Here is a 16,475-nt window from a genome sequence, read left to right as displayed (position 1 = left end):
AGGGGATGTACTGTATGGTGATTAACATAATATAATAAAATAAAATTAATTATAAAAAAAAAAAAAGAATCCTAAAATATCCAACAGCCTTACACTAAAATTCTAGAAAACACTAAAATACAAAACATAAAGGATGAAAGAGGTTTTTGATAGGCTATTATAAAATTCCATTTGTGGACAAGACTTCAGCTTGCACGTCCTAATTCTAGGGGAAAAAATAGTGAAACACTAAATCTTTCTTAAATTGAGCCAGTTGTGGAAAGTATTTTTATGGATTATGGTGCTGTGTATTATTTTTTGGTAGGAAAAGATAGCTTGAGGAGAAGATATGCATTAGAGCTTCTCTGAGGAAGAAAATAACCTAAAAAAAAAAAAAAGTCTGAAAAATTGCTAAGGCTGCACAAATCTTGACCTCTGAAACTGATAAGAAAGAACTCCATGATCGGAAATACTATGCCAAAGATTAAACCCTGAACTTTTTAGAAACTCCATAAGTCTATGTCTCAGACCCTGGAGTATAAAGCATTTTGCTTGCATACAGAAGTAGTTAGCCTTTAAGCAACTACCAAATAGAAGGACATCATCTTTAAGAAAGTTAATAGAATTCATTACAACAAAATTGACAGTGTGAAGATTACTTTGACATTGCCAGAGGGAAAGTAATAGCACTTGATATGAAGGTAAATAACAAAGACATTAGTGTGGGTGGGCTGCTGCTAAAGTCTGTATACACAAATAAACCTAAATGGGGTGGAAAAAATTAAGAAGATTGGAAAATAGTTATCAGTAGTTGCCTGTGTAACTGCCTTTTGAGAAATGACACTCAGAATAAATCATTTATGTCAGAATTCCATGGAACCTAACTAAAAATTTAATTCATAAATCCATTTAACTTAAGGAGAATCTTATTCTGGATGCTTGATGATTAGATGCATAAAAATAAAAATGTATTTTCCAAATGCTATTCAAAATTTAGTCTTTTTAAGGCAAAATTTTCTTTACTCAATATTTGGGATATACACATGTCAGATAATATCTCTACTTGTCTCAGTAGCTTTTGTAGATTTCCAAAATCAACTACAACAATGAACTATATTGGGAAAACTCTGGTAAATAACTTATATAATGGAATCAAAATAATTTTTAGATGGTCTTATGCTTAAATTATAGTATGATCATGGAAAATATCCACTAAGATACTTTAAAAATGTAATATATTTTCCTATATCTTTTTAAAAAATTCCCTACATCTTTTATGATAAAGGATATAAACATATATATGGACACATGCAGGTGTATATGATTTCTGACAATGAAAAAGACCAGGGTGCCTGGGTGGCTCAGTGGGTTAAGTGTCTGCTTTTGGCTCAGGTCATGATCCCGGGTCCTGGGATTGAGCCCCACATTGGACTCCCTGCTCCGTAGGGGAGTTTGCTTCTCCCCCTCCCTCTGCTCCTACTCTTTCTCTCGCTCACTCTCTTTCAAATAAATAAAATAAAATATTTTTTTAAAAAAAGTTTTATTTGTTTTATTTGACAGAGAGAGTAAGAGAGCACAATCAGGGGGAGCAATAGAAGGAGAGGGAGCCCGATGCGGAGCTAGATCCCAGGAGACCCTGGGATCATGACCTGAGCTGAAGGTAGACACCCAACCATCTGAGCCACCCAGGTGCTCCTAAAATAAAATCTTAAAAAGGGAAAAAAAATAACACAGAGAACATTTTGCTATCATTCTTGTCTTTTATACATATATCCATACATATATACATTTGCCATTATTACGTATATTTTTCTATTTTTTTCAAATTCATATAAGTTTATAAGTTCTTAAGGCAAAATATGCTATTATTTAATCAAAATACACAGCTACAAATTAGATTGTTAAGTCATTCCACATTTTTTTTTGTATTTTCATAATCAATACAAGAAGCCACTAGCAATTCTAAAAACTTTTATGGAATGTGTAGTATGTGCTGAATCCTAGTGTAAAATAACATACAAAACACTCTTTAGCTTACAGATTAGTGATGAATGCAGACACCTGAATGTAATATTTAAGTACATATGGTAAGGGAAATGATGGAGATAGAGGTTGTTGTGCATACTAGAGAAAGATGAAGAGAGCTGAAGTAGAGTCCAGGCTGGGAATTTCCAGGAAAACCTTTGGGAGGCAGTGACAAATCTTGAAACATAAGGGTTCTCTACATGTAGAAGAGAAAAAACATTTGAGCAGAAATGAATAGCATTGGCAAAAGCATAGAAGTGCCAGGAACTAGAAGTAGTTTGATAGTATTCGAGTATAAATTATGTGTCTAGAGTGGTGGTTGATGCAATTGGTAAGGTTGCAACAGTCAGGTCATTAAAATTGTACTGGAGTTGAGGCATTATCATGCAGACAATGTGAAACAGCTGCAGAATTATATGCATAGGCATAGTACGATTGGATGTTTTTATTGGGAGAAAGATGAATTGGAGGAAACCGGAGGCATTGGAAACAAGAAGCCATTGCAATAATTCAGGAGGCAGGTAAGAATCAGATCTAGAAATATGGTAGCAGGGAAGGAAAGAGGAATAGGTTGAAATATATCTATGAGGATCTATAACGTAGAGTCTTAGTAGCGCTTCTTGATGGATTGGCACATGGATGCAGCAAGGAAAAGAGAAGAATTTTAAGCCTCCAGCTTGGGAATTAGGTGGATGATCGCACTAATCAAACAACTTCGAAATACAAAAGAAGAAACAAATTTGTGTTGAGGTTTGGATATGTCAGATACTCTGTGTTTGATGTGCCCATAGACTATCAGGTAGAGATAGCTAGTGAGCATTTGGGCATATGGCTTAGAATTAAAAAATTGGATATGGTCAATATGGAAGAATGTAACAGAGCAGAAATCAGAGATAACTAGGGAAAGAACTCAGGAGAATACTAAAATTATTAGGTGAAGTAGAAAAAGACACATGTAGCAATAAAACTGAGGTCTTTACAAAGACACTAGAAGAAAATTAGAAATGGAGTTCCAACAAGGAGAGTGAATTTAAGGTGAAAGTCAACCCCAAAGAAAGGATACAGATATGATGAGAAAAATAAAAGGAATCAGTACAAAAGTCATTCCACGGTAGGCTAGTGAGTGATTGTGTTAGGGACAAGGAGGCTAAGGGGGATAGCAATGTTTGGAGAGGGAATGAGAGGTGAGAAGAACCTAATAAAGCCATCTAGAGTCTGTAAGCAATAAAATGGTTATTGTGTCTCTATAAACATAATTTAAAAGAAAAACAATTCTAAACCCAAAGATAAGTTTTCTTAGGATGAATACTTTGGTGCTTTTCTGGGAAATTTTTTTCCTGGCGGTGACCTGCTTTGCTAATCATATTAGTCTGCCTCTAAGTAAATACAACACCCACGTGAAGAAAGAGCCAATGAGATTAGAATTCCTTTTCAAATGACTTAGTTGTAAAATAAAAAACAAATCATAAATAAATAAGGAGAGACTTTAATTTATAAAGAACTATTACAGTGTGGGTATTGTGGGGGGAACAATTGTGATAGGGAGAATAGTGTGACCGTAAGATTTACAAGCATCTCAAGAGTTAGGCAAAAGGGATTCTTCTTGTATAGAGTGGAGTATATAAGGTTAGAAAGAACCAGGTGTAGGGAAATGGGATGAAAGGGTGGCTCAATCCATCAGTAGAGCAGAGAATGATGTCTTCCACGTCCATCCTGTCCTTAGGAGGTGTTGTGGGCTGGCTCAAGGCTGAGGGTGGACCAAAGTTCAGGGACTCAGAGGAAAAATGGAAGCTTAACTAAAGTTTGGTTACAAGCCTCTTATTCTGATTAATGAGTGAATTCAGCTAATAGTTTGAGTCAAAGAATGGAACTCTACAGGGTCTTATCACAGGAAAATAAGGGGATTTCTTTAAGGGGTCCTGTCTAATACATGATAAGTGAGTTCTATCTCAGTCATATGGGGAAAGGTGCTTCCTCACATTAAGTCCATTTAACCAAACACAAAAGGGTGAGGGCATTTCTTAATCATCAGGTAAAATTCAACATTTTTAGTTGAAAAAAAACAGTGAAAAGAAATAGGTCATAAGGAACTTTGTTTTATTTTTTTGGGTGAAAGACCTCTGAACATGTCTGTGGACAAAGGGGATGAAGCCAGAGAGATTGAAGGTGATAAATGAACCAAGATTCCAGAGAAGGAAGAGCGATTATGTGACCAGGTTGAGGGTATTATCCTGATTAATAGGAGGGAACCTTTATCCTCTGATTGTAGAGAGAAATATTCAGGAGACATTGAAATTTGAAGATAGAAGACTACAGAAAATTGACATACTTATGTCTAATCATTTGATAAGATCCACAAAGATGTGCAGATGATAGGTAAGCAGTGGTGAATAAATTAAGTCTGAGGGCTGAGGTTATCTACTGTCACTGAGATGCTGAGGCAAGGGTAGTGGAGGGGCATGGAGAAAAGTACTAGCGGACATCCGTAATTTAGACAGCAGACATTACCAAATTATAGTGATGATTTTGCATAGAACAGAGATCTGAAATGTTGCTAGAACCAAAATTCTCCTTCCTCCAAAACCAGTTGGATGCTGTCAAAAGAATCTAAAATGTCTTATAACTGAATGGTAAAATTTATTTCAGAAATCTATAATTTTAAAACTCAGATAAGAGAAGAATGTTGGTGTGCTGATTACATGTCTGAGACATCATGAGAATGTGATCTGAATCTGTCTCTATCTCTCTCTCTTTCTCTCTCTCTCGTGTGTGTGTGTGTGTGTGTGTGTGTGTGTGTGTGTGTATGTATTTATATCCCCACTGTCCCACTCCACCGCTGGGGTCCTCCCTATTTTCATGACTCTTTTTTTTTCTGAAGCTGTCATTTCTATATATATTACATTATTTTCTATCACAAACTGTTAAACACAGACTTCAACAATAAGCCCTTAAAGAATATATTCTTTGAATTTCACTGACAAGTTTTGGAGCCTTTTCTTTGAAGTGTTACAGACACCTTTGTTTGGGGGCTGTAATAACTGTAGTATCTGTCTATTTTCATCAACAAGTCAGACAACTAAAATTTAGGGATATGGTAACATTCAGTATAAGAGTGTTTTATTGTAAAGTGCTATAGGTTCACAGATAATTACCCATTCTCACTCATTCACTATTGTCAAAGTCTCTTCCTCCATAAATACATTTAAAAAAAAAAAAGTACCAGGAAAGATGTGAAAATGAGCCGAGTATCTCATGTCCCATTATTCCACTTATTAGATATTTTGTTTTGCTTTGTTTTGTTTCTAACTTTATCCTGCAAGCTCATATTTGTTCTTAGCAACCATGGGAAAACCACCTATACCCTTCTTCTCAATGCTTATCTTTTACATGAAACAAAATAGTATTAGAAGGGGAGGGAAGTACATATGTCATTTCTTGTCTTTTGAAGCCAGTGAAGAAGCTAAATTCAATGTAACTATGTACATATGTCTTTAATATCTTCATGGTCTTTCTTGAAAGGTAATACAGCATTCTCAACCATCCAATACTAGAAAAAATCAGATGTGTATGAAATCTGAATTTTTTAGAGAAGTGTTTACACAAATATTGATAGCTAATAAATGTTATTAATCACTTAAGGGGTTGTTTGTTTGTTTGTTTAAATTAAAGCACCCTGTGGAGGCAATTTAACAGGATCTTCAGGCTTTATTCTTTCACCAAATTTCCCTCATCCATATCCCCATAGCAGAGACTGTGACTGGACTATCACTGTCAACACTGACTATGTTATCTCCTTGGCATTTATCAGGTGAGTTCCTGTACATTTCCACATTTAAAAACAAAAATCTTTTCCTGCCATTTACCTTAGTATTTGCAAAGTTTTATTTCTATATATGACATTTTAATTAATTTTCATTAATTCCAGTAGTAGTGTTTTGCAATCAGCAGTTTGCAAAGCCTCGTGTAATAGTATAGATGCTGGTGTAGCTCTGAAGGCTAGTGGGTGAGCATCTTCTCCAGATTTCAGTGTAGAGGAAGCAGGTTAAAGCTCAAGTGGTTTATTGTCTCTCATGAAATGTGATCTCTTTATAACCTTTCCTCTCTTCCTGTATTTACCATCGCTGCTTCAAAAAAATTCAGTTTTCCCCAAACATCAAGATTAAAAGGTCAATATTTCCGGGATTTTTTCCTCCTGTTTGTGTGCCACCCAAAATCACCCATATGTGCAGCATTACCATTCAGCTTCTGAAAACATGTATTCTACCTGTTATTTTTATGGTGATCTCATTAAGTCAAGCTGACAGAGGAGAGATGAATCATTCCCATATGATTTCTCGGCATAACTTGTCTCATGATAGAGCTTTGCATGGGAATGTTCCAGAATTTACATTTGTTGGTTAGTAATGTCGATTGCAGGGTAGGCTTGGTACTGAAATAGCAGAGGATTCAGCTTTCTGTGTGGGAAAGAAGGTGGCTGACTTTGAGCTCAAACTCTGCCACCATATCTGTGTTACTTCGGGTAGGTTATTTTTTGGAATGAACCTGTTTCTTCAAATGGAACTTATAGCTGTTGTCACAAAACCTGGTCTAACCCCTTCCCATAATATTTCAATGGGAGGGGATAGGTATCAGCAACTCAAAGAGTTCTTTAAGTAGAAATGTTCCTAACTTGCTTTGTCCATTGGTGTACATTGGTTCTAGCAACACAACCTCTCCTTCTGCTGGTGGGTTCAAGCTGCTTGGTATTTATGTAAAATATTAAGGTTAAATAGGTACTTTTTTCTAATATATTGAAACCAGGTTTAAAAGCAATTTGAACTCATAAAAATTTGTAAAAGTGTAATATACAGACTTTTTATTTCTATAATTTGTAGCAATATATTGATAATTAGTAATAACACAGCAACAGTGATGATAATGTTAGTTACATGGCAGGACTCAGTTATAAGACAACTTGTTGAGGTTATTATATTCACTTTTACAGTTGAGGAAATGGCAGTACAGACATTAGAAATGTCAATTTGAATGATACCAGCCTTAGTGGACTTAAAAAATTATTGTAGTTAATAAATGAGTGGTAGAAGCCTGTATTAGATGAAATGCACGACTTAGATTTGATTTCCAGCTGTGTCATTTGGGGAGATCACTGACATGATGCAAAATATCTGATGAAAAAATTTTAAAATAGATGTTGTCCTCCATGTTTTACAGATATAAAGTATCTTACATAAGGATATGTAGCTAATAAGGGCAGAAGCAAGGCTTGAACTTGTGTCTCTGATTCTAAACCCAGTAACCTTTCATTAGAAATTGCCTTACTATCATTTGTATTCTCTGTAGACACAGTAACAACTTAGAAATATTTGAAAATATCAAGATGTCTTTTCTCTTTTTCACTGCTTTGATATTCATATTCAATGTGCTGTTGCCAGGTAAATTTTCAGCTTAGTTTATTATTGACAGGATCTTTTATTTTTAAAGAGATTGACTGAATTAATATATGATTATTGACTATTACATCTAACACCTTAGCAGTAATCATTCAAATTCCTTTTCTCTCTTTCTCCCTCTCTCTTTTTAGTTTTAGCATAGAACCTAACTATGACTTCCTCTATATATATGATGGACCAGACAGTAATAGCCCACTGATTGGAAGTTTTCAAGACAGCAAGTTACCGGAGAGAATAGAAAGCAGCTCAAATACTATGCATTTGGCTTTTCGGAGTGATGGATCTGTTAGTTACACTGGATTTCATTTAGAATATAAAGGTAAATGTGAACATTTGATTTCAGCAGCATGATTTAGATTGTATTTTATACAGGAGAATAATTCTGTATTGGCCATTGTCAGTGGTTAGTTATCTGTGTATTTCTTAATGCAGCCTATCTACAATTCATCTTATAAAAGGGCTCTCACTGTAGACTTTTCCTATCAGTGAGAAGGAAATTAGCATTTCCCTAATTACTACCAAAGGAAATGTATCAGGCAAACAAATTAGCAATTAGTACACTGTGGTAGTTGGCTAAGACCACAGAATATTAAAAAAACAACAACAACAAATTTTTTGGAAACTGAAGACTCACTCATCTTTATTCAGATACTACTCTCAGTGATAAGGAGCACAAAGTATACTGATAATTACGTTTCAGAAAATGTCTAAAGATATTTAAATGTGTCAATATTCTGAATAGGGAGAATAAAATATAATAATTATAATATTTTAGAATATTTCTGCAAATATTTAAATGAATTACAATGCTTATGGATGTTTATAAATATATTTTTCTTAACTTTTATTCTAAAAGAAAAAATAGATCTTAGTTGTTTAAATTTAAATTTTTTTCAATAATTGAGTTCAAAAATGTATATATACTGATAATTTATCTCAAGTTATCAGTTGAGTACTAAAAGTACATATTTTGGATTTGTTACTACTTGGCCTTTTTTTCATTTTGAAATATTTTCAATAACTGAAGATTATACAGAGTAACAAACAAACTTCATAGTATCTACCATCCAACATGACAAACCTTAATATTGTGTCATCTTCGCTTCAGAACTCTTTATTCTTGTCTTAGGAAATATAATATTAAATATATACTCAAAACTCCTTTTGCATTTGCCATAGAACAGGGGGTATGTCTCTTCAGGTCTGTCATAAGAAGTAAAGATGAATTCCACAACTTTACATGGCATGGTTTAAGGAAGGCTTTTGTAGGGAAAGGGAAATCTCACAAGTTATCAATATACAATGCTTGGAAGCCTCCAGTAGCTCCAACAAAATTTAGAAATTGCATGCCAAGGCCATGTTATCTACTGGATATAGACATGATGTGGATTTCATTACATTGGAAAGGTTGAGCCCTCTATGAGTCTCTCACTTTCAGAGAAAAGTAAGAAAATAGCCTTATCAGTGAAAGAATTTACAAGCTGCGTGACACTAGACAGGATTTGTGTTGCCAGCTATTTATTGGGGCTCTCTGCAAATGCTGGCTGCTCCAAACCAGAGAACTCTGGAGAAGTTTAGGCTTTCTAACTATTAGTTAGGAAGCATTGGTCTCATGCAAGGTTGAACTTAAGCACCATACCAATCTCTCCATGTGGAAGGGCCTCCGCATACCAGACAGGCAGGACCCAGCTAGCTGCCTATCCAGGCAAACCATTATGAGCACTCAAGACCATTTTTAGTCCTACCCTTTTGATAGTAGTGCCCTCCTAATTCTGAATTTGGTGCTTATTTTTTTTCATGTATGTATGCTTCTAGGTATTTTCACATTTTCTATATGTATACATCCTTCGTCCTATTTCCATAAAAATGTTCTATTTCCATCATGTACATATACTTGTGAAAATTGTTTTTGTCCCATTACACTGTTTTTGAGATTTATCAATAATAAACACATGTAGACTTAGTTCATTAATTTCTTTATGAGATTCTATCACATGACTATACCACAGTTAATTTATAAATTTTTCTTATAGACACTTAAATTGTTTCAGTTTTTCAATGCCAGAAATGAATCATAATGAAATGAACATTCTTTTGCTTGCCTTCTTGAACATAATTCTGAGAGTCTTTCTAAGATACCTATTATATACCTATGAGTGGGAATACTGGGTCAAAGGCTATGAAACTCTTTTTTTTTTTTTAATTTAATTTTATTTTATTATATTGTGTTAATCACCATACAGTACATCCCCAGATTCCGATGTAAAGTTTGATGCTTCATTAGTTGCGTATAACACCCAGTGCACCATGCAATACGTGCCCTCCCTACTACCCATCACCAGGCTATCCCCTTCCCCCACCCCCTCCCCTCTGAAGGGCTATGAAACTCTTGAACCTAACTTCATATTGCCAAGTTATTCTCAGACGAGGTTGTACCAATTTATATTCTCAACAGCTAAGAAAGCATTTCAGAAACTTCACATTTTTTTAAAAATTGAGATATGATTGACACATAACATCATACTAGTTTATTAATTTTAGGTTTACAACATAATGATTTGATATATGTATATATTGTGAAATGATTACCACAATGTTTAGGCAACATCCGTAGCTACATATATCTTTTGTGTGTCTATGTGATGAGAACTTTTAAGATCCATTCTCTTAGTAATTTGCAAATATACAATACACTATTGTTAACTATAGTCACTATGCTATATATTACATCCCCAGGACTTATCTTATAAATGGAAGTGTGAACCTTTTGATCACCTTCACCTGTTTTACCCAACAGCCATCCTGACTTCTGGCAAACACCAATCTGTTCTCTGTATCTATGAGTTTGGTTTGTCTCTCGGGGTTATACATATAAGGAAGACCACACAGCATTTGTCTTAGTTTGACTTACTTCACTTAGCATAAAACTCTCAATGTCCATATGCGCTGTCACAAATGGCAGGACTTCCTTTTTTGATGGCTGAATATTCCATCATATATGTACCACATTTTCTTTATTCATTCATCCGTTGACAGACACTTGGTTGTTCCCATGTTTTGGCTGTTGTAAACACTGCACCAGATACCTTTTCAAGAAAATGATTTCAAAAAACCCCACATTTTTGAGAAACCAGTGCTCTTATCATGCTTGAAAGTTGTCAGTCTCATGAGTATTAAATGTTATCTTATAGTCATTTTTATTGTCATTTCTACAATTACTAGTAAGTTGAGCATTTTTTCCTATTTTCGTACTGAGGCTTCCTTTTGTTAATTGCATATTTCTCCTGTTGCACATTTTTCTAGTAGGTTGCCTGTTTCTTTTTTTTTTATTTATAGGAAATCCTTTTTATATTATGGATATTAATCCTTTATTCATTTTCTGTTTGTAGTAAAAATCTCACCACTATCTTTGGCAAGCAGTTTCACTCTATTTCTGTTTTTTTTTTGCTATACAAAAGTTTTAAATATCAGTATTTATCCTTTACTTTTCTTCATGGTCTGCTTTTTATCCCTTGATTGATTTAAAAATCCTTCATTATTATGAGGTCATAAAGGCATTTTCCTCAACTTTTCCAAAAGTTTTAAAGCTTTGCTTTACATTTTAAATCTCTTTCATATATGTGGATTATATTTTTGTGTAGGCTAGGAATCTAATTTTATTTTTTTGTTGTTGTGGATAATCAGTGATCTAAGCACCATTTATTGACAAGACAATGCTACTGCTGTCAAATATCAAGTTTCTATATCACTGTTAATGAGTTCTCTATTCTGTTCTATTTGGCCTGTTTTTCTATCCCTAGGCCAAGACTTCTCTCTATAGCTTTAAAATAAGTACTGATATAAGGTAGGCAGAGTATCCAACCTTATCCTTCTTCAAAATTGTCTTGGTGTCTATTAGCCTTTTTATCTTCTGTTTTGATTTTAGAATTAAGTTCTCTCTGTCTGTTGAATTTGACTGAGGACTGCATTGTATTTATAAATTATTTAGAATAAATTTAAGTATGTATGGTATTTAATCTTTTCATCTATTACTGTGGCATCTCTCTCAATTTACTCATACCTTCCTCATTGTCTTTCAGTAATAGTTTTATAATTTTCTTTATAATTTTTTCTCATCTGAATCGTAAATGCCCTGTAGTTTCCATTGTAATTAATCAAGTTTTATTAGATTTTACTGGTTGTTGCTAATACATGGATTTTTGTAGTTACTTAGTCTCTAGCAAACTTGCTTAGCTCTTTCATTAGTTATAATTTTTTTTTGGATTTTATTTTGGATTTTCTATGCCAACAGTGACAGCTCTGTTTTTTGTTTTTGTTTTTCTAGTCTGTGTATTCCCTCACCCCTCGCCCTCTTGGCTTAATGTTCAGGGTAAGAAATTCGGTACCACATCAAATTAAAACAGTGGTAGCCATTGTTCTTCTGTCATTGCTGATTTTTTTTTGGTCGTTACCGATTTTAAATGAATACATCTAATGTTCTACCTTTAAGTATGATATTTACTATTGGTTGGGATAATGTTAATAAGGGCTAACATTTTTTAACTCATTGTTTTCAGGGACATTTCAAGGTTATTTACTTATAAAAATAATTTACCTCTATGAGGGAAGAGGTTTTAGCACAATGTTAAGTGATTTGCCCAGTCATGTGGCAGAGCTAGGATTTGATTCAGAGTGGGCTCCAGAATGGACATTCTTATCCAAAACGTTACATTATCTAGATATATATTTTATTATAGGAAGTTCCCTTCCATTCCTGATTTACTAAAAATTGCTTAATCATAATGGGGTTTAATTTTTATCAACTGTGGGACTCCTGAGTGGCTCAGTCTGCCTTTTGCTCAGGTCATGATCCCAGTGTGCTGGGATCCAGTCCCACACTGGGCTCCTTGCTCCGCAGGGAGCCCGTTTCTCCCTCTGACTGTTTCGCCCTCTGCTTGTGCTTTCTCTCTGTCTCTCTCTGACAAATGAATAAATAAAATCTTTAAAAAATAATCTTATCAACTGCTTTTTCATCAGCCATTGAAAATATTACAAGGTTTTCCTTTGTGAAGCTCTTAATTTGGTAAATTATATTTTTTCTAACATTAAAACACCTTCACATTCCCAAGATAAAAGCAATTTCCTTTTTTTTTCTTGCTTTTATTGTACTTGTCTGATTTCAGTGCACTAAAATATTAAATTTTTATAATTATAGTATATATTGCCATGGGCTTATTACCAACAATTAAAAATTTATTATCTTTGTTCACTTACCATGAGATTAGTCTATAATTTTTCTTCCTTTTATTTGTCTTTGTCTAGTTTTGATCAAGATTACACAACCCCCTAACTTTGGAAGAATTCGTACTTTTCTGGTATTTAGAATAGTTTGCATAAGATAGGAATCATCTGTTTCTTAAACATGTGATAGAAATTCCCTATAAAAATAGGGACTGGTGATTTGAGGTAGTGGAATTTTAGTGGTTATATGTCTATTCAGGTTTTCTACTTTATCTTAGATTTTCGGAAGTCTGTTTTCTAAGAATTATTTCTGCCCGTTTTCAAGTGTATTGACTAAAAATACTCGCAGAATCTTCTTACCTTATTTGTTGCTGTATGTTTTTATTAATGTTAATTAGTATGTGTGTTAATATTGCTTCTATTCATAGTATTTGTTCCTTCCTTTTTTTCTGGATTTGCTTTCCCTTTTTTCTAATTTATTAAAATAAAAACTTTTTAATATTCAGATTTTTTTCTCTTCTAATATGAACTTTTGCAGCTATAATTTTTTCTAAGTACCACTTTACCTGCTTTGCAAAAATTTTAAAGTGTCAAGCTTCATTATTAATCATTCTCAACTTGTTGTAATACAATTGCATTATGATTTTTTTTCTGCCTAAGAGTTACTTAGAAATAATGTCAATTAATTTCAGTCTATATGTAATTACACATTTTTAATTTACTTGCACTGTGGTAAGATATGTATGATTCCAATTCCTGGACATGACTGCTGTATGGCCTGCGGTATGGTCAATTATTATGCCTGTCCCTGTGTGCTAGGCAAAAAGAGCACCACTTAATTGATGGGTGAAGGTTTTTATATATATCCATTAAATTAAGCTCTCTAATTATATTTCTCCAATAGTTATATCCTCACTATTTTTTAAAAAATGTCCTTGGTCGAGTAATCATCGAGACACTTGGGCATCTCTACTGTAATTCTTAATTTCTAATTTTTTTCTTAAAATTTTGACCATTTTTGTTTTATATATTATGGGAACCTATTTTCAGGTACATAGGAATTATATTTTTCTTTTTCTTTCTTGGTGCATTGAGTTTACTCTATTTATACATATTTGCCTTTCAGATCTGATTTTGTGCTTTCTACTCCTTTTTCTGTAATTTCATTTTTTTCTCTTGTCAAATAACTATATAATCACCTAACACTTTCTTGTTTATTTGCATGTTTATTTACCATATGCACCCCCATTTTCCCCACTAACTCCCTACACATACACTGAAATACAAGCTTCTTAAGAGCAAGAACTCTATTTTTCACTGCTTTACAATTAATGCCTTACAGTAGTGCCTACAGATCATAATTGGGTGGCAGTTATTTAATTGATTGGTTTTGAGCAGCTATGAGAGATGTTTTCTCATTTTAAATCAATAATTATAGAATCAATAATTATAAAATCATAATTAGAAACATAGAATAATAACATTATTGAAATGTAAGAAATCTTAGAGATACATTTTTGTCCTGCATTTTATAAAGAGAACTTGGCTCTTTAGGAATATCTTCTTGTGTCTGCAAGTTAACAGTCTTCTAAATAAGACCTATTTAAAAGTAAAAGAAAAACAAAAAGGAAGGGAAAGGAAAAAAGAAAGGAAGAAGGAAGCAAGCAAGCAAAGAAGAAAAGAAAGAAAAGAAAACTGTAAGCAAGTCAGTACAGCTAGGTCCTATTGTAAAACATTTCCAGGGATCACTAGGAGAAAAGATATAGAAAAAAAAAGGCCACCAATTTTACTATGCTTTGGTCAGATGGTACTAATCAATTCTAGCATTATATCTTGTGGAAACTGGAATTGACCTCACAGTCCTTTCTCTACCTAACGTTCCAGGTAGCCATTCCCAAATCCATGTAGTTAAGCACTTGAGTTAAAACCTACTCAACATTTTTCTTAGCTAACTGTATGTGCGTTCCTGTCTCCCAGATTGATCCATTCCCATGTCCCATTATTTCTAAAAACCTAAGATTTATGCTGCTTTAGGAAAAGGGCCACAAATGCAAAAATTTAAAAGATAAAACTATTCATTATGTACCCACTCTATTCTAGGTACAACAATCAGCTCTTTTTAATGAATTCTCTCTGTCCTTCCTATGAGCAGGCACACTTATAAATGCAACAAAATACTAAATTAACAGAATTAGGTGGTAAGTATTGCTACCCCTATTTTACAAATGACAAATCTAAGGATCAGATTATTAAAAAGAATTACAGGAAGTGACATAAATTATAACTACTAAGAATAAAAACGAATAAAAATATAAAACTACAAATAGAAATACATAATCATGCCATGAACTTCAGTCTTTCTCCCTGGACCCTACAATTACTTCCCACCATGCTCAGCTACTACACGAATGCCCACTTACACACAATTTCATGAAGTCTTATTTTTATACTCCAGATAGTATTTCTTTCTGATGTTAATATCGAGTTCATGGCTCTCCCTAAATTCAACCTAATTAATTCTCTGGACTGGTCCTCACAACTCTCATCCATGGAGAAGTTCCATTCCTCACTGCAGGGTCTCCATGGTCAGTCTTTTTCATCAGCCTCCCTGTTTCCTATCCTTATTTCAAAAAATGTTACCTCTTTGTCTAGTTTCTTAAAGCCAGTAATGTGGTCCTTATGTCTATTTCTGCCATAGAGAGACATCTAAGAATTTTCATAAAATACGCATCCCCCAAATAAACTGACATGCATTGAGGTCCTGGATAATAAAAAGAGTTTTCCTTTGTCATTTGTAATCCATGTGCTGTACCTTCACTTGAGCATGTTTTGTTGGCACTGAAAAGTAAAGCTTTTAAGACTTGACCCATTCTAAATACATAATATTTTTAGTAGGTCTTTAATTTAAAAGCAACACCTACCTATATTAGAACTCACACCAGAGTACAGGTACCACTGCTCGTGTTCATATCTTTCTCTCCATTTCCCCTTTGAAGACGGACACTGAATCTTATTTTTGTTTGTGAGCAAATACACAGTAGTTGTGTTATGAACCACTGCTATATTTGAACATTGCAAAAACACAAGCCTACTAACATGGATTCTGGAAGGAATAGCACTTGATGCTTATGTAAAGCAAATTGTGGATATGCTTTTATGTCATAGGCAGTAGTAAACTGGATCAGAGAAGTAGAACTTTGGGGCTGAAGGGAGACATTTGGCTAATTTTAAAGCAATGTCTCCACGAAGATTTTAAATCAGGCCTAGTCTCCATTGTAATTTTGGTGAGATACAATATTAACAAATTTACAGTGGAATAAATATTTAGAGTTTTAACAGTGCTTTCATATGCATTGTTTTAATATTAAGACCATTTTAGATTACAATGTTAATTATATGTATATCTTAATATTTAATTATAACATTTATACAGATGTGACTCATATAGTAGTAATATTTGTATTCTTTTAACAAAATATATTGATTCTGATGGAGAGGGAATATTCACGGTTTTGTGCTACTGAAGGGGACCTCCTGGCAGCTGATGCTTTAGCTGGCAGAGGATGCCAATTTATAGACACCAATATGTACAGTGGAAGACTTATGACTGGTTGTTTATATGTGGTATAAGTTAGCCACCTGCTTTAAGAACCTCAACAGTAACATAAATTACTTTCTAAATTAACATACCAATTTAAGTTGATGTATTTTTTTCACAGAGCAACTTATTACATTTCTGTGTTACCCTGAGGTATTCTGGGGGCAATCCTTTAATTTCCATTGCAGAAAAACTTTCCAAAA

The 16,475-nt window shown here is 33.7% G+C and overlaps 1 protein-coding gene across 1 annotated transcript in view; it reads left to right on the top strand.

Annotated features, from left to right (window-relative positions):
* Positions 1 to 16,475, top strand: part of CSMD3 (CUB and Sushi multiple domains 3) — a 1,149,842-nt gene that overhangs the window by 881,031 nt on the left and 252,336 nt on the right. The window contains 2 exon segments of the mRNA XM_034668518.1: positions 5,674 to 5,812; positions 7,586 to 7,773. Of these exon segments, the coding sequence (XP_034524409.1) occupies positions 5,674 to 5,812; positions 7,586 to 7,773 (327 nt within the window).

This window comes from Ailuropoda melanoleuca, chromosome 9 (assembly GCF_002007445.2).
Source record: "Ailuropoda melanoleuca isolate Jingjing chromosome 9, ASM200744v2, whole genome shotgun sequence".
NCBI lineage: Eukaryota > Metazoa > Chordata > Mammalia > Carnivora > Ursidae > Ailuropoda > Ailuropoda melanoleuca.
Note: the sequence above shows the minus strand (reverse complement) of the source record. Positions and strands in the feature narration are given on the sequence as shown.